Source organism: Salmo salar, chromosome ssa13 (genome assembly GCF_905237065.1).
Source record: "Salmo salar chromosome ssa13, Ssal_v3.1, whole genome shotgun sequence".
In the NCBI taxonomy this organism is placed as follows: Eukaryota; Metazoa; Chordata; class Actinopteri; order Salmoniformes; family Salmonidae; genus Salmo; species Salmo salar.
Window position 1 is genome coordinate 9,237,630 of NC_059454.1, and position 25,451 is coordinate 9,263,080.

Below are 25,451 nucleotides of genomic sequence, written 5' to 3' on the forward strand. Positions count from 1 at the left end.
TGGTGACATCTAGTGGAAGCAATAGGAAGTGCCAAAATATTCCTCAGCCCCTGTGTTTTTCAATGGGATAGGTTTAAAGGTAATACAACACATCAGGTATCCACTTCCTGTCAGAAAATGTCTCAGGGTTTTGCCTGCCAAATGAGTTCTGTTATACTCACAGACACCATTCAAACAGTTTTAGAAAATTTAGGGTGTTTTCTATCCATATGTAATAAGTATATGCATATTCTAGTTACTGGGTAGGAGTGGTAACCAGATTAAATCGGGTATGTTTTTTTATCCAGCCGTGTCAATACTGCCCCCTAGCCCTAACAGGTTAACATCTCCTAAATGCAACCGCATTGACAGATTTCAAAATAATTTTACTGGGAAAGCACACTTTGCAATAATCTGAGTACTCTGCTCAGAAAAATACACTACGCAATACAGATAGCCGCCATGTTGGAATCATCTAAAATCATAAATAACATTAGAAATATTCCCTTACCTTTAATAATCTTCATCAGAAGGCACTTCCAGGAATCCCAGGTCCACAACAAATGTTGTTTTTTTCGATGAAGTTCATAATTTATGTCCAAATAACTCCATGTTGTTCCGTGTTGTTAGCGCGTTCAGTAGCCTACTCAAAATGTAGGGCGCGGGAGGGAAAAGTCACGACGAAAAGTCAAAAAAAAAATCTATTTACGTTCGTTCAAACATGTCAAACGTTGTTTAGCATCAATCTTCAGGGCCATTTTTAACGTGAAACATCAGTAATATTTCAACCGGACCTTTCCTGTGTCTTGAAAAACTTTTTGAAAAAGGTCTCATCTCACATGAACGCGCATGAATGCGCAATAATGAAGTGACGACATCCCAGGGACATCAACTTCCCTTCCTTCTCATCCGGTCTCTGTTCATCATAGACGCTTCAAACAACTTTACAAAGACTGTTGACATCTAGTGGAAGCCATAGGAAGTGCAAAATGAATCCTTTGTCACTGTGTGTTTTATTGGCAATGACTTGAAAATAGTACAGCCACAAGATTTTCATTTCCTGCCTGTATTTTTTCTCAGGTTTTTGCCTGCCATATGAGTTCTGTTATACTTAGAGACACCATTCAAACAGTTTTAGAAACTTCAGAGTGTTTTCTATCCAAATCTACTAATAATATGCATATTCTATTTTCTGGGCCAGAGTAGTAACCTGTTTAAATTGGGTATGTTTTTTATCCGGACGTGAAAATACTGCCCCCTAGCCCCTAGAGGTTTTAATAACGATCTTTTACATTCTGGGCATTTTCTTTCCAGTCCCACAAAAAACGTAACAAAGTGCCTATGCAAAGCCCTCACTCTGTCACTCAGAAACATATTCCAGTGTCTGCATGCCAGCTGGAAATCTTTGCCAGTGTGTGTGCGCGTGTGTAGGCAACTTGCCCCTCGCACGCTTCATGCTCCAAAGCATTGTCTAGTAGCTGTTATAAGCGTGGATCAGAAATTAGGGAGAGAGATGTTTCATTAGAGAAGAATGGATTAACTTTTTCAATGCTAGTTAAGGATACTTTAGTTATCACATTTCACATTGGATTTATTAACTACAAAAAGTTAAGACATGTTTTTAATTCTGATACCACTCTGCACACACACGCTTGTTAGCTAGGTAGCTCTGGTCCAACGGTAAGCCAACTCTCTGAAGTTCAAAGACATTTAAAGTTCCTTCATAGAAGCCACTCCTCCGTAGGTATAGTTCTGTGGGCCTAATTCAGATAATGTATGTCATAACAAGATGCCCAACGCTTCAAGCCAAGCCTCCATCCTCCACTCTCTCTCGCTCCCTCCCAACTCGCAAAATTTCAGTTGCATTGGACAGACAAGTGTAGGACGTGAGACGCATGTAAACAACTATAGCTTGCCTGCTCCACAGCAAGCTGCTCTATCCGCATTGATTGCGGAAGTAATTTAATGTTGAGCTAAATGTAAAATAAAATTGATTTTATAGGTTTAAAAAGGAACAGAAAGTAATGATATAAACCATAACTTTTTTGGGGGTTCAAACCGGTTCAGAACTTTATTTTACAGGTCCTCCTCTCCTGACTGCATCTGCAACCAAATTGATTGAATAGATTGCAAGTGTACCACTAGGAGCAAAGCAGAAAGTAAAAGCAGGAAGTTGTTACCCACCAATATGTGCTATGAACTCGGATAGGCGAAGTCAAGGTCTGTACTAGCATCCCAGCTAGCAATGAGGAATCGGCCCGGAATCGCATGTCGGACTCGGCCTGGAATCAAAATGAATGACTGCCTAGAATCAGCCCAAGTACATCGGGTCGTTTCCGTCTACCGGAATTCAGCCGACTTTATCGGCATCTTACCAGAATCCCCCCAGAAGCGGCCCGATGCAAATTGAAATAAATATATACAAAATTACCCGATTTAGTAATTTGAAATATTACTACTATACATTTTATACATACAAATTATACCCATCCACAAAAAAACAGTGTGTGTCGGAGGAAACGCCATACACCTGGTGACCGTGCATGCCCCTGGCCCGCCACAGGAGTCGCTACAGCGCGATGGGACAAGGACATCCCGGGCCGGCCAAACCCTCCCCTAATTCTGACGGCTCTGCGCCAATTGTGCGTCGCCTCATGGGTCTCCCGGTCGTGGCCGGCATGGGTCTCAAACCAGCATCTGTAGCAATTCAGTTTGCGATGCAGTGTCTTAGACCACTGCGCCACTCGAGGCTCCATCCACAACGTTTTTAGTGCTTATCAATTGCCTTGCACAAAGTATCAAATTAATAAAATACTATCCCAGCCATAAGCAATACTGCCGAAGGCGGCCCAGAGTCGGGCCACATGACGTCGGCCGAGTCTGACTCTCAGCCGAGTGCCCCGACTCTCAGCCGGAATCGGCCCAGATCCACTGTGCTAGCTGGGATACTCACTTAAAATGCCTTCGCTTGAAAAACAAGAAAAAAGCGGCAACATTACTGTTTGTCCCTCTTGAGATTCCGTAGCCAGTACACTTCCTCAAAATAGTCTGAATTAATCAAAGATAACTCAAGAAATCTGTCATTGATTTAGAAGTTTTCCAAGAAGGTCTTAGTCGCAAATTATTTTACTTTTTTGGTGCAGTAGTTCTTAAGTGAAAAAATATACATCAAAACTAGTCGTCTGTCATTGAACAAACAATTAATTTAAGAATTACATAATACATAATAGTAAATAAGGTTATCCAAACAATAATTACATCCCTAGAGCAGTACAATAACATACATACATACATACATACATACATACATACATACATACATACATACATACATACATACATACATACATACATACATACATACATACATACATACATACATACATACATACATACATACACAGTAAAAACAAAACAGCTCTCAGGCATAACCGCCTTCAAACAGGTAACACAGAGATGTCAGTCTTTTGGATGTTATTTGACTTTAAAGCCCCAGTTCTGGGTCTGAGTTTCTGTCCAACAGCAGCCTCTCCACTTGGTTTGGTATACAGTGCCTTTGGAATGTATTCATATCCCTTGACTTTTTCCACATTTTGTTACGTTATAGCCTTATTATAAAATTGATTAAATACATTTTTTTTCTCAGAAATCTACACAGAAGTCCACCTGTGGTAAATTCAATTGATTAGACAGGATTTGGAAAGGCAGGTCCCACAGCTGACGGTGCATGTTAGAGCAAAAACCAAGTCTTGATGTCGAAGGAATTGTTCGTAGAGGTCCAAGACAGGATTGTGTCGAGACACAGATCTGGGGAAGGGTATCTGCAGCATTGAAAGACCCCAAGAACACAGTGGCCTCCATCATTCTGAAGTGGAAGAAGTTTGGAACCACCAAGACTCTTCCTAGAGCTGGCCGTTGGGCCAAACTGAGCATTCTAAAGATAAGGCCCTTGGTCAGGAAGGTGACCAAGAACCTGATGGTCACTCTGACAGAGCTCTAGAGTTCCTCTGTGGAGATGGGAGAACCTTCCAGAAGGACAGCCATCTCTTCAGAACTCCACCAATCTGCCTTTATGGTAGAGTGGCCAGACGGAAACCACTCCTCAGTAAAAGGCACATGACAGCCCGCTTGGAGTTTGCCAAAAGGCACCTAAAGACTCTCAGACCAAGAGAAACAAGATTCTCTGGTCCAATGAAACCAAGATTGAACTCTTTGGCCTGAATGCCAAGCGTCACGTCTGGAGGAAACCTGGCACCATCCCTACGGTGAAGCATGGTGGTGGCAGCATCATGCTGTGGGGATTGTTTTCAGCGGTAGGGATTGGGAGACTAGTCAAATCAAATCAAACTATTAGTCACATGCGCTGAATACAACAAGTGTAGACCTTACCATGAAATGTTTACTTACAAGCCCTTAACCAACAGTGCAGTTCAAGAAGAGTTAAGAAAATATTTACCAAATAAAGTAAAGTAAAAAAAATAACACAATAACATCAAATCAAAATCAAATCAAGTGTATTTATATAGCCCTTCGTACATCAGCTGATATCTCAAAGTGTTGTACAGAAACCCAGCCTAAAACCCCAAACAGCAAGCAATGCATGTGAAAGAAGCACGGTGGCTAGGAAAAACTCCCTAGGAAAAACTCCCTAGAAAGGCCAAAAACCTAGGAAGAAACCTAGAGAGGAACCAGGCTATGAGGGGTGGCCAGTCCTCTTCTGGCTGTGCCGGGTGGATATTATAACAGAACATGGTCAAGATGTTAAAATGTTCATAAATGACCAGCATGGTCAAATAATAATAATCATAGTAGTTGTCGAGGGTGCAACAAGCACGTCCGGTGAACAGGTCAGGGTTCCATAGCCGCAGGCAGAACAGTTGAAACTGGAGCAGCAGCACGGCCAGGTGGACTGGGTACAGCAAGGAGTCATCATGCCAGGTAGTCCTGAGGCATGGTCCTAGGGCTCAGGTCCTCCGAGAGAAAGAAAGCAAGAGAGAAAGAGAGAATTAGAGAGAGCATATTTAAATTCACACAGGACACCGGATAAGACAAGAGAAATACTCCAGATGTAACAGACTGACCCTAGCCCCCCGACACATAAACTACTGCAGCATAAATACTGGAGGCTGAGACAGGAGGGATCAGGAGACACTGTGGCCCCATCCGATGAAACCCCCGGACAGGGCCAAACAGGCAGGATATAACCCCACCCACTTTGCCAAAGCACAGCCCCCACACCACTAGAGGGATGTCTCCAACCACCAACTTACGGTCCTAAGACAAGGCCGAGTATAGCCCACAAAGATCTCCGCCACGGCACAACCCAAGGGGGGGGCGCCAACCCAGACATGAAGACCACGTCAGTGACTCAGCCCACTCAAGTGACGCACCCCTCCCATGGACGGCATGGAAGAACACCAGTACGCCAGTGACTCAGCCCCTGTAATAGGGTTAGAGGCAGAGAATCCCAGTGGAGAGAGGGGAACCGGCAAGGCAGAGACAGCAAGGGCGGTTCGTTGCTCCAGCCTTTCTGTTCACCTTCACACTCCTGGGCCAGACTATGCTTAATCATAGGACCTACTGAAGAGATAAGTCTTCAGTAAAGACTTAAAGGTTGAGACTGAGTCTGCGTCTCTCACATGGGTAGGCAGACCATTCCATAAAAATGGAGCTCTATAGGAGAAAGCCCTACCTCCAGCCGTTTGCTTAGAAATTCTAGGGGCAATTTTGGGACTTCACCATGTTTCATTGAAATGTACAGCTGTGTGTCGTCCGCATAGCAGTGAAATTTAACATCATGTTTTCGAATGACATCCACAAGAGGTAAAATATATAGTGAAAACAATAGTGGTCCTAAAACGGAACCTTGAGGAACACCGACATTTACAATTTATTTGTCAGAGGACAAACCATTCACAGAGACAAACTGATATCTTTCCGACAGATAAGATCTAAACCAGGCCAGAACTTGTCCATGTAGACCAATTTGGGTTTCCAATCTCTCCAAAAGAATGTGGTGATCGATGGTATCAAAAGCGGCACTAAGATCTAGGAGCACGAGGACAGATGCAGAGCCTCGGTCTGACGTCATTAAAAGGTCATTTACCACCTTCACAAGTGCAGTCTCAGTGCTATGATGGGGTCTAAAACCAGACTGAAGCGTTTCGTATACATTGTTTGTCTTCAGGAAGGCAGTGAGTTGCTGTGCAACAGCTTTTTCTAACATTTTTGAGAGGAATGGAAGATTCGATATAGGCCGATAGTTTTTTATAATTTCTGGGTCAAGATTCGGCTTTTTCAAGAGAGGCTTTATTACTGCCACTTTTAGTGAGCTTGGTACACATCCGGTGGATAGAGAGCCGTTTATTATGTTCAACATAGGAGGGCCAAGCACAGGAAGCAGCTCTTTCAGTAGTTTAGTTGGAATAGGGTCCAGTATGCAGCTTGAGGGTTTGGAGGCCATGATTATTTTCATCATTGTGTCAAGAGATATAGTACTAAAACACTTTAGTATCTCCCTTAACATAACAATAACGAGGTTATATACAGGGGGTACCGGTACAGAGTCAGTGTGCAGGGGTACAGGTTAGTTGAGGTAATTTGTACATGTAGGTAGGGGTGAAGTGACTATGCATAGATAATGAGGGGGGTCAATGTAATAGTCCGGTGGCCATTTGATTAATTGTTCAGCAGTCCTTTGGTTTGGGGTAGAAGCTGTTAAGGAGCCTTTTGATCCAACACTTGGCACTCCGGTACCGCTTGCCGTGCGGTAGCAGAGAAAACAGTCTATGACTTGGGTGACTGGAGACTCTGACAATTCTATGGGCTTTCCTCTGACACCGCCTATTATATAGGTCCTGGATAGCAGGAAGCTTGGCCCCAGTGATGTACTGGGCTGTATGCAGTACCCTCTGTAGCGCCTTATGGTCAGATACCGAACAGTTGCAACCGGTCAGGATGCTCTCAATTGTGCAGCTGTAGAACGTTTTGAGGATCTGAGGACCCATGCCGAATCTTTTCAGTCTCCTGAGGGGGAAAAGGTTTTGTCGTGCCCTCTTCATGACTGTCTTGCTGTGTTTGGACCATGATAGTTCGTTGGTGATGTGGACACCAAGGAACTTGAAACTCTCGACCCGCTCCTCTACAGCCCCATTGATGTTAATGTGGGCCTGCTCTAGCCCGCCTTTTCCTGTAGTCCACGATCAGCTCCTTTGTCTTGCTCACATTGATGTCCTGGCACCACACTGCCAGTTCTCTGACCTCCTCCCTATAGGCTGTCTCATCGTTGTTGGTGATCAGGCCTAACACTGTTGTGTCGTCAGCAAACTTAATGATAATGTTGGAGTCGTGTTTGGCCATGCAGTCTTGGGAGAATAGGGAGTACAGGAGTGGACTAAGTACACACCCCTGAGGGGCCCCTGTGTTGAGGATCAGCATGGCGGATGTGTAGTTACCTACCCTTACCACCTGGGGGCGGACTATCAGGAAGTCCAGGATTCAGTTGCAGAGGGAGGTGATTAGTCCCAGTGTCCTTAGCTTAGTGACGAGCTTCGTTGGCACCATGGTGTTGAACGCTGAGCTGTAGTCAATGAACAGCATTCTCACATAGGTGTTCCTTTTGTCCAGGTGGGAAAGGGCAGTGTGGAGTGCGATTGAGATTGCGTCATATGTGGATCTGTTGGGGCGGTATGCGAATCGGTGTGGGTCTAGGATATTCGGGAGGATGCTGTTGATGTGAGCCATGACCAGCCTTTCAAAGCACTTCCTGGCTACCAACATCAGTGACTACCGATGACTTCCTGGCTACCGACGTGATTACCGCTACGGGGCGGTAATCATTTAGGCAGGTTACCTTTGCTTACTTGGGCACAGGGACTACGGTGGTCTGTTTGAAACATGTAGGTATTACAGACTCAGTCAGGGAGAGGTGGAAAATGTCAGCCACTAGGAGCGCCGCCTCTGCATGGTCATTTTCTTGTTTGGTTATGGCCTTATACAGCTGGTTGAGTGCGGTCTTAATGCCAGCATCGGTTTGTGGTGGTAAATAGACGGCTACGAAAAAGAAAGATGAAAACTCTTGGTAGATAGTGTGGTCTATAGCTTATTGTGAGATACACTACCTCAGGTGAGCAAAACCTCGAGACTTCCTTAATATTAGATTTCGTGCACCAGCTGTTATTTACAAATAGACACAGACTGCCACCCCTTGTCTTACCGGAGGCAGCTGTTCTATCTTGCCAATGGACCGAAAACCCAGCCAGCTGTATGTTATCCATGTCGTCGTTCAGCCATAAGATATTACAGTTTTCAATGTCCCGTTGGTAGGATAGACTTGACCGGAGCTCATCCAGTTTATTATCCAATGATTGCACTAATCACCCAAGACTGTTGGAAAAGCATTCCAGGTGAAGCTGGTTCAGAGAATGCCAAGAGTGTGCAAAGCTGTCATCAAGGCAAAGGTTGGCTACTTTGAAGAATTTCAAATATAAAACATATTTTGATTTGTTTAACACGTTTTAGATTACTACGTAATGCCATATGTGTTATTTCATAGTTTTGATGTCTTCACTATTATTCTACAATGTAGAAAATAGTACAAATAAAGAAAAACCCTTGAATGAGTAGGTGTGTCCAAACTTTTGACTGGTACTTTACATATAACTTGGAATAAAGTGACTTGGCAACAGGATAGATAATAAACAGTAGCAGCAGCATAAGTGGTGAGTCAAAAATTGTTATTACTAGGGTAATTATTAGGTTAATTACTGCTCATGAAGAATGTTTCTTTTCACTATTAAATCAGATATTGTCTTTCTACTTTTTAGCCATTCTTTTCACTTGAGCACCTTGTTTAAATGGACCTGTTTGATTGTGTAATGGAGTGTTTGTTTGTGTAATGGAGGTCTGGAATGTTCTACATTGCCATGGAGGATGTGTAACCAGGCCAGTACTGTACAGCTCGGCATGCCACCCTTTGGGTCAGTATGGTGAAAAGGGTACTGTCAACACAGCGGGCGGTAACAGCTGGTGAGTATTCTCTCTCTCTCTTCGAGGTGGGAGGTAGCAGATGGGGAGTCCTCACAGATTCCCATCACTTCCAGCTGTTTAGCTTCACAGTCTGTTAGCAGCACGGTGACACTGTTTCAGACAGACTTGTGTGGACAGCCTTGTGTGGACAGCCATGTGTTGACAGTCTTGTGTAGACAGTCTTGTGTTGACAGCCTTGTGTAGACAGTCTTGTCTGGACAGTCTTGTCTGGACAGTCTTGTGTAGACAGCCATGTGTAGACAGCCTTGTGTTGACAGCCATGTGTTGACAGGACAATGGAATAACAGCTGGAGACGTAATAAGAGCAGTCACTGCTGATTTCATGTCAAACTGGATCATATATCTGTAGTGAAACAGGTAGCAGTGAACCCAGGTACTCCTACTGTCTCTCTCAGTGAACCCAGTTAACCCTACTGTCTCTCTCAGTGAACCCAGGTACTCCTACTGTCTCTCTCAGTGAACCCAGTTACTCCTACTGTCTCTCTCAGTGAACCCAGGTACTCCCTACTGTCTCTCTCAGTGAACCCAGGTACTCCTACTGTCTCTCTCAGTGAACCCAGTTACTCCTACTGTCTCTCTCAGTGAACCCAGGTACCCCTACTGTCTCTCTCAGTGAACCCAGTTGCTCCTACTGTCTCTCTCAGTGAACCCAGTTTCTCCTACTGTCTCTCAGAGAACCCAGGTACTCCTACTGTCTCTCTCAGTGAACCCAGTTTCTCCTACTGTCTCTCAGAGAACCCAGGTACTCCTACTGTCTCTCTCAGTGAACCCAGGTACTCCTACTGTCTCTCAGAGAACCCAGGTACTCCTACTGTCTCTCTCAGTGAACCCAGGTACTCCTACTGTCTCTCTCAGTGAACCCAGGTACTCCTACTGTCTCTCAGTGAACCCAGGTACTCCTACTGTCTCTCTCAGTGAACCCAGTTGCTCCTACTGTCTCTCTCAGTGAACCCAGGTACTCCTACTGTCTCTCAGAGAACCCAGGTACTCCTACTGTCTCTCTCAGTGAACCCAGTGGCTCCTACTGTCACTCTCAGTGAACCCAGGTACTCCTACTGTCTCGCTCAGTGAACCCAGTTGCTCCTACTGTCTCTCTCAGTGAACCCAGGTACTCCTACTGTCTCTCTCAGTGAACCCAGGTACTCCTACTGTCTCTCTCAGTGAACCCAGGTACCCCTACTGTCTCTCTCAGTGAACCCAGTTACTCCTACTGTCTCTCTCAGTGAACCCAGGTACTCCTACTGTCTCTCTCAGTGAACCCAGTTACTCCTACTGTCTCTCTCAGTGAACCCAGGTACTCCTACTGTCTCTCTCTGTGAACCCAGGTACTCCTACTGTCTCTCTCTGTGAACCCAGGTACTCCTACTGTCTCTCTCTGTGAACCCAGGCACCCCTACTGTCTCTCTCTGTGAACCCAGGTACTCCTACTGTCTCTCTCTGTGAACCCAGGTACTCCTACTGTCTCTCTCTGTGAACCCAGGTACTCCTACTGTCTCTCTCAGTGAACCCAGGTACTCCTACTGTCTCTCTCTGTGAACCCAGGTACTCCTACTGTCTCTCTCAGTGAACCCAGGTACTCCTACTGTCTCTCTCTGTGAACCCAGGTACTCCTACTGTCTCTCTCTGTGAACCCAGGTACTCCTACTGTCTCTCTCAGTGAACCCAGGTACTCCTACTGTCTCTCTCAGTGAACCCAGGTACTCCTACTGTCTCTCTCTGTGAACCCAGGTACTCCTACTGTCTCTCTCAGTGAACCCAGGTACTCCTACTGTCTCTCTCTGTGAACCCAGGTACTCCTACTGTCTCTCTCAGTGAACCCAGGTACCCCTACTGTCTCTCTCAGTGAACCCAGTTGCTCCTACTGTCTCTCTCAGTGAACCCAGTTTCTCCTACTGTCTCTCAGAGAACCCAGGTACTCCTACTGTCTCTCTCAGTGAACCCAGTTTCTCCTACTGTCTCTCAGAGAACCCAGGTACTCCTACTGTCTCTCTCAGTGAACCCAGGTACTCCTACTGTCTCTCAGAGAACCCAGGTACTCCTACTGTCTCTCTCAGTGAACCCAGTTGCTCCTACTGTCTCTCTCAGTGAACCCAGGTACTCCTACTGTCTCTCAGTGAACCCAGGTACTCCTACTGTCTCTCTCAGTGAACCCAGTTGCTCCTACTGTCTCTCTCAGTGAACCCAGGTACTCCTACTGTCTCTCAGAGAACCCAGGTACTCCTACTGTCTCTCTCAGTGAACCCAGTGGCTCCTACTGTCTCTCTCAGTGAACCCAGGTACTCCTACTGTCTCTCTCAGTGAACCCAGTTGCTCCTACTGTCTCTCTCAGTGAACCCAGGTACTCCTACTGTCTCTCTCAGTGAACCCAGGTACTCCTACTGTCTCTCTCAGTGAACCCAGGTACTCCTACTGTCTCTCTCAGTGAACCCAGGTACTCCTACTGTCTCTCTCAGTGAACCCAGTTGCTCCTACTGTCTCTCTCAGTGAACCCAGGTACACCTACTGTCTCTCTCAGTGAACCCAGGTACCCCTACTGTCTCTCTCAGTGAACCCAGGTACTCCTACTGTCTCTCTCAGTGAACCCAGGTACTCCTACTGTCTCTCTCAGTGAACCCAGGTACTCCTACTGTCTCTCTCAGTGAACCCAGTTGCTCCTACTGTCTCTCTCAGTGAACCCAGGTACTCCTACTGTCTCTCTCAGTGAACCCAGGTACTCCTACTGTCTCTCTCAGTGAACCCAGGTACTCCTACTGTCTCTCTCAGTGAACCCAGGTACTCCTACTGTCTCTCTCAGTGAACCCAGTTGCTCCTACTGTCTCTCTCAGTGAACCCAGGTACACCTACTGTCTCTCTCAGTGAACCCAGGTACCCCTACTGTCTCTCTCAGTGAACCCAGGTACTCCTACTGTCTCTCTCAGTGAACCCAGTTACTCCTACTGTCTCTCTCAGTGAACCCAGGTACTCCTACTGTCTCTCTCAGTGAACCCAGGTACTCCTACTGTCTCTCTCAGTGAACCCAGTTACTCCTACTGTCTCTCTCAGTGAACCCAGGTACTCCTACTGTCTCTCTCAGTGAACCCAGGTACCCCTACTGTCTCTCTCAGTGAACCCAGGTACTCCTACTGTCTCTCTCAGTGAACCCAGGTACTCCTACTGTCTCTCTCAGTGAACCCAGTTACTCCTACTGTCTCTCTCAGTGAACCCAGGTACTCCTACTGTCTCTCTCAGTGAACCCAGTTACTCCTACTGTCTCTCTCAGTGAACCCAGGTACTCCTACTGTCTCTCTCAGTGAACCCAGGTACTCCTACTGTCTCTCTCAGTGAACCCAGGTACTCCTACTGTCTCTCTCAGTGAACCCAGGTACTCCTACTGTCTCTCTCTGTGAACCCAGGTACTCCTACTGTCTCTCTCAGTGAACCCAGGTACTCCTACTGTCTCTCTCAGGAACCCAGGTACTCCTACTGTCTCTCTCTGTGAACCCAGGTACTCCTACTGTCTCTCTCAGTGAACCCAGGTACTCCTACTGTCTCTCTCTGTGAACCCAGGTACTCCTACTGTCTCTCTCTGTGAACCCAGGTACTCCTACTGTCTCTCTCTGTGAACCCAGGTACTCCTACTGTCTCTCTCTGTGAACCCAGGTACTCCTACTGTCTCTCTCTGTGGACCCAGGTACTCCTACTGTCTCTCTCTGTGAACCCAGGTACTCCTACTGTCTCTCTCAGTGAACCCAGGTACTCCTACTGTCTCTCTCTGTGAACCCAGGTACTCCTACTGTCTCTCTCTGTGAACCCAGGTACTCCTACTGTCTCTCTCAGTGAACCCAGGTACTCCTACTGTCTCTCTCTGTGAACCCAGGTACTCCTACTGTCTCTCTCTGTGAACCCAGGTACTCCTACTGTCTCTCTCAGTGAACCCAGGTACTCCTACTGTCTCTCTCAGTGAACCCAGGTACTCCTACTGTCTCTCTCTGTGAACCCAGGTACTCCTACTGTCTCTCTCTGTGAACCCAGGTACTCCTACTGTCTCTCTCAGTGAACCCAGGTACTCCTACTGTCTCTCTCTGTGAACCCAGGTACTCCTACTGTCTCTCTCTGTGAACCCAGGTACTCCTACTGTCTCTCTCAGTGAACCCAGGTACTCCTACTGTCTCTCTCTGTGAACCCAGGTACTCCTACTGTCTCTCTCTGTGAACCCAGGTACTCCTACTGTCTCTCTCAGTGAACCCAGGTACTCCTACTGTCTCTCTCAGTGAACCCAGGTACTCCTACTGTCTCTCTCTGTGAACCCAGGTACTCCTACTGTCTCTCTCTGTGAACCCAGGTACTCCTACTGTCTCTCTCAGTGAACCCAGGTACTCCTACTGTCTCTCTCTGTGAACCCAGGTACTCCTACTGTCTCTCTCTGTGAACCCAGGTACTCCTACTGTCTCTCTCTGTGAACCCAGGTACTCCTACTGTCTCTCTCTGTGAACCCAGGCACCCCTACTGTCTCTCTCTGTGCCAGCACAGTACGGTTGCAGCGAGCTCAGAGCTGTGTACGTCACCTTCCCTGGGAGTGTATAGTAAAGCAGACCCCTTTAATACAGCCACCTTCCCTGGGAGTCTACAGTAACTTGACCTGTCATAAACCCTGTTCTTCATTTGAACATCAATACTTCTTACCCCATTGAAGCTTTTTCATAGGCCTCCCATCCCCAGCTTGGCGTTACGTGTTTCATTTGACTTGTATAACACTGAGGGATTCTTCAGTCCAACATGGCAACGCACCCTGGAAAGAGTCTAACACTGGCAACTGTTCAAACATTGTGACACTGTTTAAATTCTCTGATACTTAATAGTCAACGTTAATATCTTTGTTTGTGCGTTCCAAATTTCACCCTATTCACCTATATAGTGCACTACTTTTGAACAGGGTCCATAGGGCTTTGGTCAAATGTAGTGCACTATATAAGGACTAGGGTATCATTGGGAACACTCCCCTGGTAGACTCTGTTGTCACGGTATAAACAGACAATCAGATCAGTGCTATCCAGGGGAATAGCGGATGTTTTGGGGGTATTGGTTGGTGACACTGCATTGGAGCTGTCAAATCGCTGAGCAGCTGCTCTTGCTGTCATTGTCACAAAGCCATACCTGCACCACTTTCTTTAGAAAATGTAGGAATAATATAATTCTATAAATAATTTACGCTTAAATGGAAAAATCATGAAACAAAAATAATGAGGATTTCTATCAACCTAATCCAGGGGTGGATTACATCTCACATTCCAGTGTTCGAACTTGTAAACATAGTCTGCATTCGATTTCTGTTCATGTCCGCATTAGGTATAATGCCGGGAGCCACTTGTGGATTTGACAGCTCGCAGTTACACCTCATGCGCATGTTGGCTAAAGCATATCTGATTGAATGGAACCCTAACACTCTCACCCATGAGTACAGATAGTATAGACGTCTAGGCTTGGTCTCTTTCACACACTGGCTAAAAGCCTAGGTAGAAAGGGTCATGCAGACAGACAGACAGACAGACAGACAGACAGACAGACAGACAGACAGACAGACAGACAGACAGACAGACAGACAGACAGACAGACAGACAGACAGACAGGGAAGGGTGCGTGCATGTTTTTTGTGCATGCTTGCCGTGTGTGCGTGTGTGCGTGCGTGTGTGCGTGTGTGTGTTAGTCTGTGTGTGCGTGCGTGTGTGTGTTACTCTGTGTGTGCGTGTGTGTGTGTGTGTTAGTCTGTGTGTTAGTCTGTGTGTGTGTATGTGTGTGTTAGTCTGTGTGTGTGCGTGCGTGCGTGCGTGCGTGAACTACCATCTTCACTCCAAAAGCGTCTCGGTGGACCAGATTGTGTTCAGACCAGATCTCCAGCTCTGTTTATGTCTGGGGTGTAAACTAAACCGTGTTTCAATAATCCAGATGCTGAAATGGCCTGTTCTATTGGGCTCTCCACACAGATACATAGACAAGCTGTTGGGCTCTCCACACAGACACATAGACAAGCTGTTGGGCTCTCCACACAGACACATAGACAAGCTGTTGGGCTCTCCACACAGATACATAGACAAGCTGTTGGGCTCTCCACACAGATACATAGACAAGCTGTTGGGCTCTCCACACAGATACATAGACAAGCTGTTGGGCTCTCCACACAGATACATAGACAAGCTGTTGGGCTCTCCACACAGATACATAGACAAGCTGTTGGGCTCTCCACACAGATACATAGACAAGCTGTTGGGCTCTCCACACAGACACATAGACAAGCTGTTGGGCTCTCCACACAGATACATAGATAAGCTGTTGGGCTCTCCACACAGACACATAGACAAGCTGTTGGGCTCTCCACACAGATACATAGACAAGCTGTTGGGCTCTCCACACAGATACATAGACAAGCTGTTGGGCTCTCCACACAGATACATAGACAAGCTGTTGGGCTCTCCACACAGATACATAGACAAGCTGTTGGGCTCTCCACACAGATACATAGACAAGCTGTTGGGCTCTCCACACAGGTAAATAGACAAGCTGATGGGTCAGCATTTCATCGACCAACTAGCCTGATCCCAGATCTGCAGTATTGCTAAATCCTATGGTCTGTTAGTACAGTATTGCTAACTCCAATGGTCTGTCAGTACAGTTTCGCTAACTGCTATGGTCTATCAGTATAGTATTGCTAACTCCTATGGTCTGTTAGTACAGAATTGCTAACTCCTATGGTCTGTTAGTACAGTATTGCTAACTCCTATGGTCTGTTAGTGTAGTATTGCTAACTCCTATGGTCTGTTAGTGTAGTATTGCTAACTCCTATGGTCTGTTAGTACAGTATTGCTAACTCCTATGGTCTGTTAGTGTAGTATTGCCAACTCCTATGGTCTGTTAGTACTGTATTGCTAACTCCTAAGATCTGTTAGTGCAGTATTGTTAACTCCTATGGTTATTGTCACATCAAGCAAATGTTTTTAAAAATAAAAACAGAAATACCTTATTTACATAAGTATTCAGACCCTTTGCTATGAGACTCGAAATTGAGCTCAGGTGCATCCTGTTTCCATTGATCATCCTTGAGATGTTTACACAACTTGATTGGAGTCCACTTGTGGTAAATTCAATTGATTGGACATGATTTGGAAAGGAACACACCTGTCTATATGAGGTCCCACAGTTGACAGTGCATGTCAGAGCAAAAACCAAGCCATGAGATCGAAGGAATTGTCCGTAGAGCTCCGAGACAGGATTGTGTCGAGGCACAGATCTGGGGAAGGGTACCAAAAAATTTCTGCAGCATTGAAGGTCCCCAAGAACACAGTGGCCTCCATCATTCTTAAGTGGAAGAAGTTTGGAACCACCAAGACTCTTCCTAGAGATGGCCGCCCCTGCCAAACTGAGCAATCGGGGGAGAAGGACCTTGGTCAAGGAGGTGACCAATATCCCACTGGTCACTCTGACAGAGCTCTAGAGTTCCTCTGTGGAGATGGGAGAAACTTCCAGAAGGACAACCATCTCTGCAGCACTCCATCAATCAGGCCTTTATGGTAGAGCGGCCAACCGGAAGCCACTCCTCAGTAATTGGCACATGACAGCCCGCTTGGAGTTTGCCAAAAGGCACCTAAAGACTCTCAGACCATGAGAAACAAGATTCTCTGGTCTGATGAAACCAATATTGAACTCTTTGGCCTGAATGCCAAGCGTCACATCTGGATGAAACCTGGCACCATCTCTACGGTGAAGCATGGTGGTGGCAGCATCATGCTGTGGGGATGTTTTTCAGCGACAGGGACTGGGAGACTAGTCAGAATCGAGGAAAAGATGAACGGAGAGATCCTTGATGAAAACCTGCTCCAGAGTGCTCAGGACCTCAGACTGGGGTGAAGGTTCACCTTCCAACAGGACAACAACCCTAAGCACACAGCCAAGACAACGCAGGAGTTGCTTCGGGAATCGGTCTCTCAATGTCCTTGAGTGGACTAGCCAGAACCCGGACTTGAACGCGATCGAACATCTCTGGAGAAACCTGAAAATAGCTGTGCAGCAATGCTCCCAGTCCAACGTGACAGAGCTTGAGAGGATCTGCAGAGAAGAATGGTAGAAATTCCCCAAATACAGCTGTGCCAAGCTTGTAGCGTCATACCCAAGAAGACTTGAGGTTGTAATCGGTGCCAAAGGCGCTCCAACAAAATACTGAGTAAAGGGTCTGAATACTTATGTAAATGTGATATTTCAGATATTTTTTGCTTTGTCATTATGGGGTATTGTGTGTAGATTGATCAGTGAAAAAAAAATACAATTTAATCAATCTCAGAATAAGGTGTAACCTACCACAATGTGGAAAAAGTCACGGGGTCTGAATACTTTACAAAGACACTGTACATACAGACATAGATCTGATACACTTGTTGGTCTGTGAGTTTTGTCAAGTCTGAGATTCAATTAATTTATCTCACAGATGTAAAACAACACTTTATTGCTAGTTATTTAAGAGATATTACTGTGAAAGTGATTCTGACAGAATACAATTTCCTTTTCTAAGTACTTGTTTTCTATGTGCGGCCACAGATTGAATTTCTAGATAATTGTGTAATTTAATCAAAGAGGCGATTAGAACGGTCACTGAGAGATCAATTTGATTTGCCAAGTTGTAAATAGGCTACCATAAATCAACAATGCATAATTAAATTGAAAAAAATTATGCAGACAAACCTATCCATCCATAGTAAGTGCCATTCCCCGACACAGATTCAAGTGGAATTCATTCTCATGCATCCTATTTTCTACAGTATATAGTGCACTTCTTTTGACCCCCATAGGGCTAGGGAATAGGATTCCATTCAGGACAGCCTCAGACATCATTACCATGTTAAAATAGTCCATTCATACATTCTCAGAGCTTCGTATTATACACGATTTCATGTGTGCGCACATAGGATTATTGAAGTGATGAGGTTTCACATTCAGTAAATCTTACAGTATTGCGTCCTACTGGTTTTTCTGTATACACTCACTTTACTGTAAGTCACTTTTTGTCTTATTATTATTATTATTATTATTATTGTTATATTGATGACGTATATGAGTGTGATCGGCAGCCCCCAGTTCAATAGAGGTCAGTGTCTCTACAGACATGATACAAGCATCCCAGTTCAATAGAGATTAGTGTCTCTACAGACATGATACAAGCATCCCAGTTCAATAGAGGTCAGTGTCTCTACAGACATGATACAAGTATCCCATTGGCATATATATGACTGTATTATAATCATAGTGATGAGTAGTGCCATTAGAAGGAGTTACAGAAACTCTACAGACATGTTATTTAACCAGAGAGACTAGAGTGCAATATAAAGGAGTCAGTGATAAATAAGGAATGGCCTTTTTAAAAGTAGCTTTATATGCAAGTTATTTAACCAGGGGTGACAATGGAACAGACTATTGAGCTGGCCTTCATCCTCCATAGAAAATGGTGTGTTTTATGATTCTGGTGTTATACAGTACCTTACATATCACCATCACAAAGATATACAGTCGTGGCCAAAAGTTTTGAGAATGACACAAATATTAATTTTCACAAAGTCTGCTGCTTCAGTGTGTTTAGATATTTTTGTCAGATGTTACTATGGAATACTGAAGTATAATTACAAGCATTTCATAAGTGTCAAAGGCTTTTATTGACAATTACATGAAGTTGATGCAAAGAGTCAATATTTGCAGTGTGGACCCTTCTTTTTCAAGACTTCTGCAATCCTCCCTGGCATGCTGTCAATTAACTTCTGGGTCACATCCTGACTGATGGCAGCCCATTCTTGCATAATCAATGCTTGGAGTTTGTAAGAATTTGTGGGTTTTTGTTTGTCCACCCGCCTCTTGAGGATTGACCACAAGTTCTCAATGGGATTAAGGTCTGGGGAGTTTCATGGCCATGGACCCAAAATATCGATGTTTTGTTCCCCGAGCAACTTAGTTATCACTTTTGCCTTATGGCAAGGTGCTCCGTCATGCTGGAAAAGGCATTGTTCATCACCAAACTGTTCCTGGATGGTTGGGAGAAGTTGCTCTCAGAGGATGTGTTGGTACCATTATTCATGGCTGTGTTCTTAGGCAGAATTGTGAGTCCACTCCCTTGACTGAGAAGCAACCCCACACATGAATGGTCTCAGGATGCTTTACTGTTGGCATGACACAGGACTGATGGTAGCGCTCACCTTGTCTTCTCACCTTGTCTTCAACAAAAAATAAAAGCATGTACTGTATGACAGTGACAGACCATTTCATCAACTTGAAAGAGAGGATGGCATTGGTGTTTCTCTACAAGTAGGGTTAGTCCACATGTTTTTCTACTTGCACACACACACACACACACACACACACACACACACACACACAGAAATCAGAACCATGGACAGCCACATCATATTTATCTTATTGGACTGAGTTGTTTTGGGTATATTTTAGTTGTCACTGTATTAGACTAAGCAGAGGTGATTTGATGATGTTGAAATGCTGCTGCAATAGTGGAGGCAGCTCCTGTTTTTCTTTACGACATACGGTAACTCTGTGGTTTTAAATCAATAGTTGTTTAGCCGTCCTAAAATATCGGAAATATTAACTTGCTTGACCATGCTGTAAGTAACTGTCTGTTACTGTACATGTAATATGCTTTGTGGACTTCACTGGACGGAGGATTCTATCCGGTTTTGTGATGAAACAAAGGTGTGGTTGAATTTATTCTGCTACTGTGTCTTCTTATTGTCTCGGCCTTCAGGCCTTTATATCACGGTAGAAAGACATATGAATTAACAGGTTATAGATCTAACACAATTACCACAACACAGAGGTTTTAATATGGTGGTGGGCTTGGCTTCCCCAGTGATTTTATCCCTGCACCACTACTGCTAGGAGCCAAGACCTGCACATCGTCTCCTGCTAGGAGCCAAGACCTGCACATCGTCTCCTGCTAAGAGCCAAGACCTGCACATCGTCTCCTGCTAAGAGCCAAGACCTGCACATCATCTCCTGCTAGGAGCCAAGACCTGCACATCGTCTCCTGCTAGGAGCCAAGACCTGCACATCGTCTCCTGCTAGGAGCCAAGACCTGCACATCGTCTCCTGCTAGGAGCCAAGACCTGCACATCGTCTCCTGCTAAGAGCCAAGACCTGCACATCGTCTCCTGCTAGGAGCCAAGACCTGCACACACCATATCGTCTCCTGCTAGGAGCCAAGACCTGCACATCGTCTCCTGCTAGGAGCCAAGACCTGCACACATCACATTGTCTCCTGCTAGGAGCCAAGACCTGCATATCGTTTCCTGCTAGGAGCCAAGACCAGCACATCGTCTCCTGCTAGGAGCCAAGACCTGCACATCGTCTCCTGCTAGGAGCCAAGACCTGCACATCGTCTCCTGCTAGGAGCCAAGACCTGCACATCGTCTCCTGCTAGGACCCAAGACCTGCACATCGTCTCCTGCTAGGAGCCAAGACCTGCACATCGTCTCCTGCTAGGAGTCAAGACCTGCACACATCACATCGTCTCCTGCTAGGAGCCAAGACCTGCACACATCATATCGTCTCCTGCTAGGAGCCAAGACCTGCACACATCACATCGTCTCCTGCTAGGAGCCAAGACCTGCACATCGTCTCCTGCTAGGAGCCAAGACCTGCACATCGTCTCCTGCTAGGAGCCAAGACCTGCACATCGTCTCCTGCTAGGAGCCAAGACCTGCACATCGTCTCCTGCTAGGAGCCAAGACCTGCACATCGGCTCCTGCTAGGAGCCAAGACCTGCACATCGTCTCCTGCTAGGAGCCAAGACCTGCACATCGTCTCCTGCTAGGAGCCAAGACCTGCACATCGTCTCCTGCTAGGAGTCAAGACCTGCACATCATCTCCTGCTAAGAGCCAAGACCTGCACACATCACATCGTCTCCTGCTAGGAGCCAAGACCTGCACATCGTCTCCTGCTAGGAGTCAAGACCTGCACATCGTCTCCTGATAAGAGCCAAGACCTGCACACATCACATCGTCTCCTGCTAGGAGCCAAGACCTGCACATCGTCTCCTGCTAGGAGCCAAGACCTGCACATCGTCTCCTGCTAGGAGTCAAGACCTGCACACATCATATCGCCTCCTCAAAATGCACCTGTTAGTCAGACTGATGGTTCTGTTTTAATTTTCTGGCTGTCTGGTTGTGAGTTTAGATGGTGTCTGTCTGTCTGTCTGTCTGTCTGTCTGTCTGTCTGTCTGTCTGTCTGTCTGTCTGTCTGTCTGTCTGTCTGTCTGTCTGTCTGTCTGTCTGTCTGTCTGTCTGTCTGTCTGTCTGTCTGTGTGTGTGTGTGTGTGTGTGTCTCTCTCTGTGTGTGTGTGTGTGTGTGTACAGACTGTAGGTCTGCAGTATCTCTCAGTGTAGTGTAAATATGCTTGCCACTGGTACTCTCCAGAGCCATACTCAACATTTCACGTTCTGAAAGACAAAGAGGAGCAGACAGGGAGGGAGGGAGGGAGGCAGACAGGGAGGGAGGGAGGGAGGGAGGCAGACAGACAGACAGACAGACAGTGAGGGAGGCAGACAGACAGACAGACAGTGGCGAGGGAGGCAGACAGGGAGGGAGGGAGGGAGGCAGGCAGGCAGGAAGACAGGGAGGCAGGCAGACAGGGAGGCAGGCAGACAGACAGGGAGGCAGGCAGACAGACAGGCAGGGAGGCAGGCAGATAGACAGGGAGAGAGGGAGGGAGGGACAAGGAGGGACAGGGAGGGAGGGAGGCAGACTGGCTGTCTTTGTCCTCTGGCTGGCCCCACAGATCCACACTCCTCTGTTGTGCAGGAGAAACCCCAGGGACCTGCACTCTCTGTGGGGCAGAAGAGGGCCTTGTGAGTCACCCCTGCGGCTAGAGACCCAGGAGACCGTGCTTTACACACACTGATGAATGTTGTTATGATGATAGACTATATGGGCTCAAATCGATTTTCTGTAGATATTTGTCTTTCCATCCCAAGATTTATTCCACTCATTCTACGATCAAAAGTAATACTTATTGTAGTTCCCAGAACCTATACTCCAGAGACCAAAGAGACTAGAGACCAGGGACCAGAGACCAGACACTACAAAGACCAGGAACCCAGGTACCAGAGCCCGGGGACCAAGGGACCAGAACACAGAGACCAGGGACCTAGATACCCTGGACCAGAGACCAGAGACCAAAGACCAGACACCAGAGATCAGGGACCAGAGACAAGGGACCAGACACCAGAAAGACCAGGAACCCAGGTACCAGAGCCCGGGGACCAGAGCCCGGGGACCAGGGACCTAGATACCCTGGACCAGAGACCAGACACCAGAGATCAGGGACCAGAGACAAGGGACCAGAGACCAAAGACCAGACACCAGAGACAAGGGACCAGAGACCAGACACCAGAAAGACCAGGAACCCAGGTACCAGAGCCCGGGGACCAAGGACCCAGATACCCTGGACCAGAGATCGGGATCAGAGACCAAAGACCAGACACCAGAGATCAGGGACCAGAGACAAGGGACCAGGAACTAAGTACCAGAGCCCGGGGACCAGAGCCCGGGGACCAGGGACCTAGATACCCTGGACCAGAGACCAAAGACCAGACACCAGAGATCAGGGACCAGAGACAAGGGACCAGGGACAAGGGACCAGGAACTAAGTACCAGAGACTAGGGACCCAGAGACCCAGGGGACCCTCCCTCTGCTGTTTTACACTAACTGATTAATGTTGTAATGATGATAGAGGAACTAAAGCTTTTCTTTGTGGAGATGTACTTTAGATGTCTTTCTATCACACTTTTTTATTACATCAATAAAGATTGATGGTATTCATTCTATTAAAAAAACATCAAACATGTGATGTACCCATAATGATGGAGCAGTTAATAATTTAGCCTTTAGTGTGATTTATCCCTTAGTGTGATTTATCCCTTAGTGTGATTTAGCCTTTAGTGTGATTTATCCCTTAGTGTGATTTAGCCTTTAGTGTGATTTAGCCTTTCGTGTGATTTAGCCCTCAGTGTGATTTAGCATTTAGTGTGATTTAGCCCTTAGTGTGATTTAGTCCTTCGTGTGATTCAGCCTTTAGTGTGATTTAGCCCTCAGTGTGATTTAGCCCTCAGTGTGATTTAGCCTTTAGTGTGATTTAGCCCTTAGTGTGATTTAGCCCTCAGTGTGATTTAGCCTTTAGTGTGATTTAGCCCTCAGTGTGATTTAGCCTTTAGTGTGATTTAGCCCTTAGTGTGATTTAGCCCTTAGTGTGATTTAGCCCTTAGTGTGATTTAGCCCTCAGTGTGATTTAGCCCTTAGTGTGATTTAGCCCTTAGTGTGATTTATCCCTTAGTGTGATTAGCCTTTAATGTGATTTAGCCCTCAGTGTGATTTAACCTGTAGTGTGATTTAGCCCTCAGTGTGATTTAACCTTTAGTGTGATTTAGCCCTCAGTGTGATTTCGCCTTTAGTGTGATTTAGCATTTATTGTGATTTAGCCAATAGTCAACTAGCTACTAATACCAGCATGGTGTTGATTATGATGCGGCCACAGTACGGAGGTTGACAAATGTCACCTATCGACTATCAACACATCTGAAAATTAGCTGTTTTCATATTCCCTTGTATAGTCTGAGTGTACATTCGAAATGACACCCTTTTCCCTATATAGTGCACTTCTTTTGACAAGAGAGCCCTATATGCCCCGGTCAAAAGTAGTGCACTATGTAGGGAATGGTGTGGAATTTGGGACGGCGCTGTGACTGTGAGAGGACTCAGGGGTTATTAGTCTTGACTATATCACCATGGACAGATTGGATTATCTCTCTACTGTACTTCTCTCTGCTCCTCCTCCTCCTCTGGCAGCTGGATAAATACGTGTATGTCCCGTCAATGCCATTCAGGTACTTAGTACCTGCCATCTCTACATTCAGCCCTCCCACACAAATCAATCAGCAGTACAGTACATTGTTTGGATTTGTTTTCCAATGGATAACACAAACACAAATGCTAACACAAACACAGACAGACCAGAGTTATTGTGGGAGATGAGCAGGAAAGCAGGTGAATGGTGAGCTTTCCAGTGGTGAGTTTAAGGTCAGAGTAGAGCTGGGTGATATGGGCCCAAAAAAATCCATATCCCAATAAATGGACTGAATTATCACGGTAATGATACAGTTAACGATACATTCATAACAATGTGTACCAGGTACTTTTATTTTTTTATTACCCAATAAATCTACTACTACTACTTTGAATGTTATCAGCTATCAATTGTCCAGTTAGCAATAGCCTGTACTAGCAGACTTATTACATTCTGTTAGTAAAGGCTACTTGTTGTTATTATCGATATCAGTAAAAAGTCCTCTATATATTCAGTCGGTATTGGTCAGAGGCAGAGTAGACACCCGTCATGATTATCTTCTGTAAACTGTTTAACTAGGGCAGCAGTTGAGTTGTACTATGAAGGCACTTTCTGAAATCTGCTGGCTTTATGAATACATTTCAATGATTGGTTAACTGAGTGATTGGTTAATTGAGTGATTGACTGGTTGATTGTCTTGTTTCAGGGCATAGCGTTTGCCTCCCTCTTCTTCATTCTGGTTTCCATCACTACGTTCTGTCTGGAGACCCACGAGTACTTCAATGACCTGCAGAACCGCACGGAACACGTGGTGGTGGGGAACCACACGGAGGTGGTGGTCTCGGTGGAGGTAAGAGAGAGGGATCCTCATTGTCAATAGACTATGATGCTTTCCAGAAAGAACCCAGAGCCTCTAGCCTCTAGTGGAGAACCCAGAGCCTCTACCCTCTAGACTCTAGTGGAGAACCCAGAGCCTCTACCCTCTAGACTCTAGTGGGGAACCCAGAGCCTCTAGTGGAGAACCCAGAGCCTCTAGTAGAGAACCCAGAGCCTCTAGTCTCTAGTAGAGAACCCAGAGACTCTACCCTCTAGACTCTAGTGGAGAACCCAGAGCCTCTACTCTCTAGACTCTAGTGGAGAACCCAGAGCCTCTATCCTCTAGACTCTAGTGGAGAACCCAGAGCCTCTAGCCTCTAGTGGAGAACCCAGAGCCTCTAGCTTCTAGTGTAGAACCCAGAGCCTCCACCCTCTAGTAGAGAACCCAGAGCCTCTAGCCTCTAGTAGAGAACCCAGAGCCTCTACCCTCTAGACTCTAGTAGAGAACCCAGAGCCTCTAGCCTCTAGTAGAGAACCCAGAGCCTCTACTCTCTAGACTCTAGTGGAGAACCCAGAGCCTCTAGACTCTAGACTCTAGTAGAGAACCCAGAGCCTCTACTCTCTAGACTCTAGTAGAGAACCCAGAGCCTCTACCCTCTAGACTCTAGTGGAGAACCCAGAGCCTCTACCCTCTAGCCTCTAGTGGAGAACCCAGAGCCTCTACCCTCTAGCCTCTAGTGGAGAAC

At 46.1% G+C, this 25,451-nt stretch overlaps 1 protein-coding gene across 1 annotated transcript in view; it reads left to right on the forward strand.

The window, feature by feature from the left end:
- LOC106566387 (potassium voltage-gated channel, Shaw-related subfamily, member 4) overlaps positions 1-25,451 on the forward strand; it is a 68,560-nt gene that overhangs the window by 12,210 nt on the left and 30,899 nt on the right. Inside the window, exon 2 of the mRNA XM_014134361.2 lies at positions 24,596-24,739. Coding sequence (XP_013989836.1) covers positions 24,596-24,739 — 144 coding nt within the window. The remainder of the gene's footprint in view (positions 1-24,595; positions 24,740-25,451) is intronic.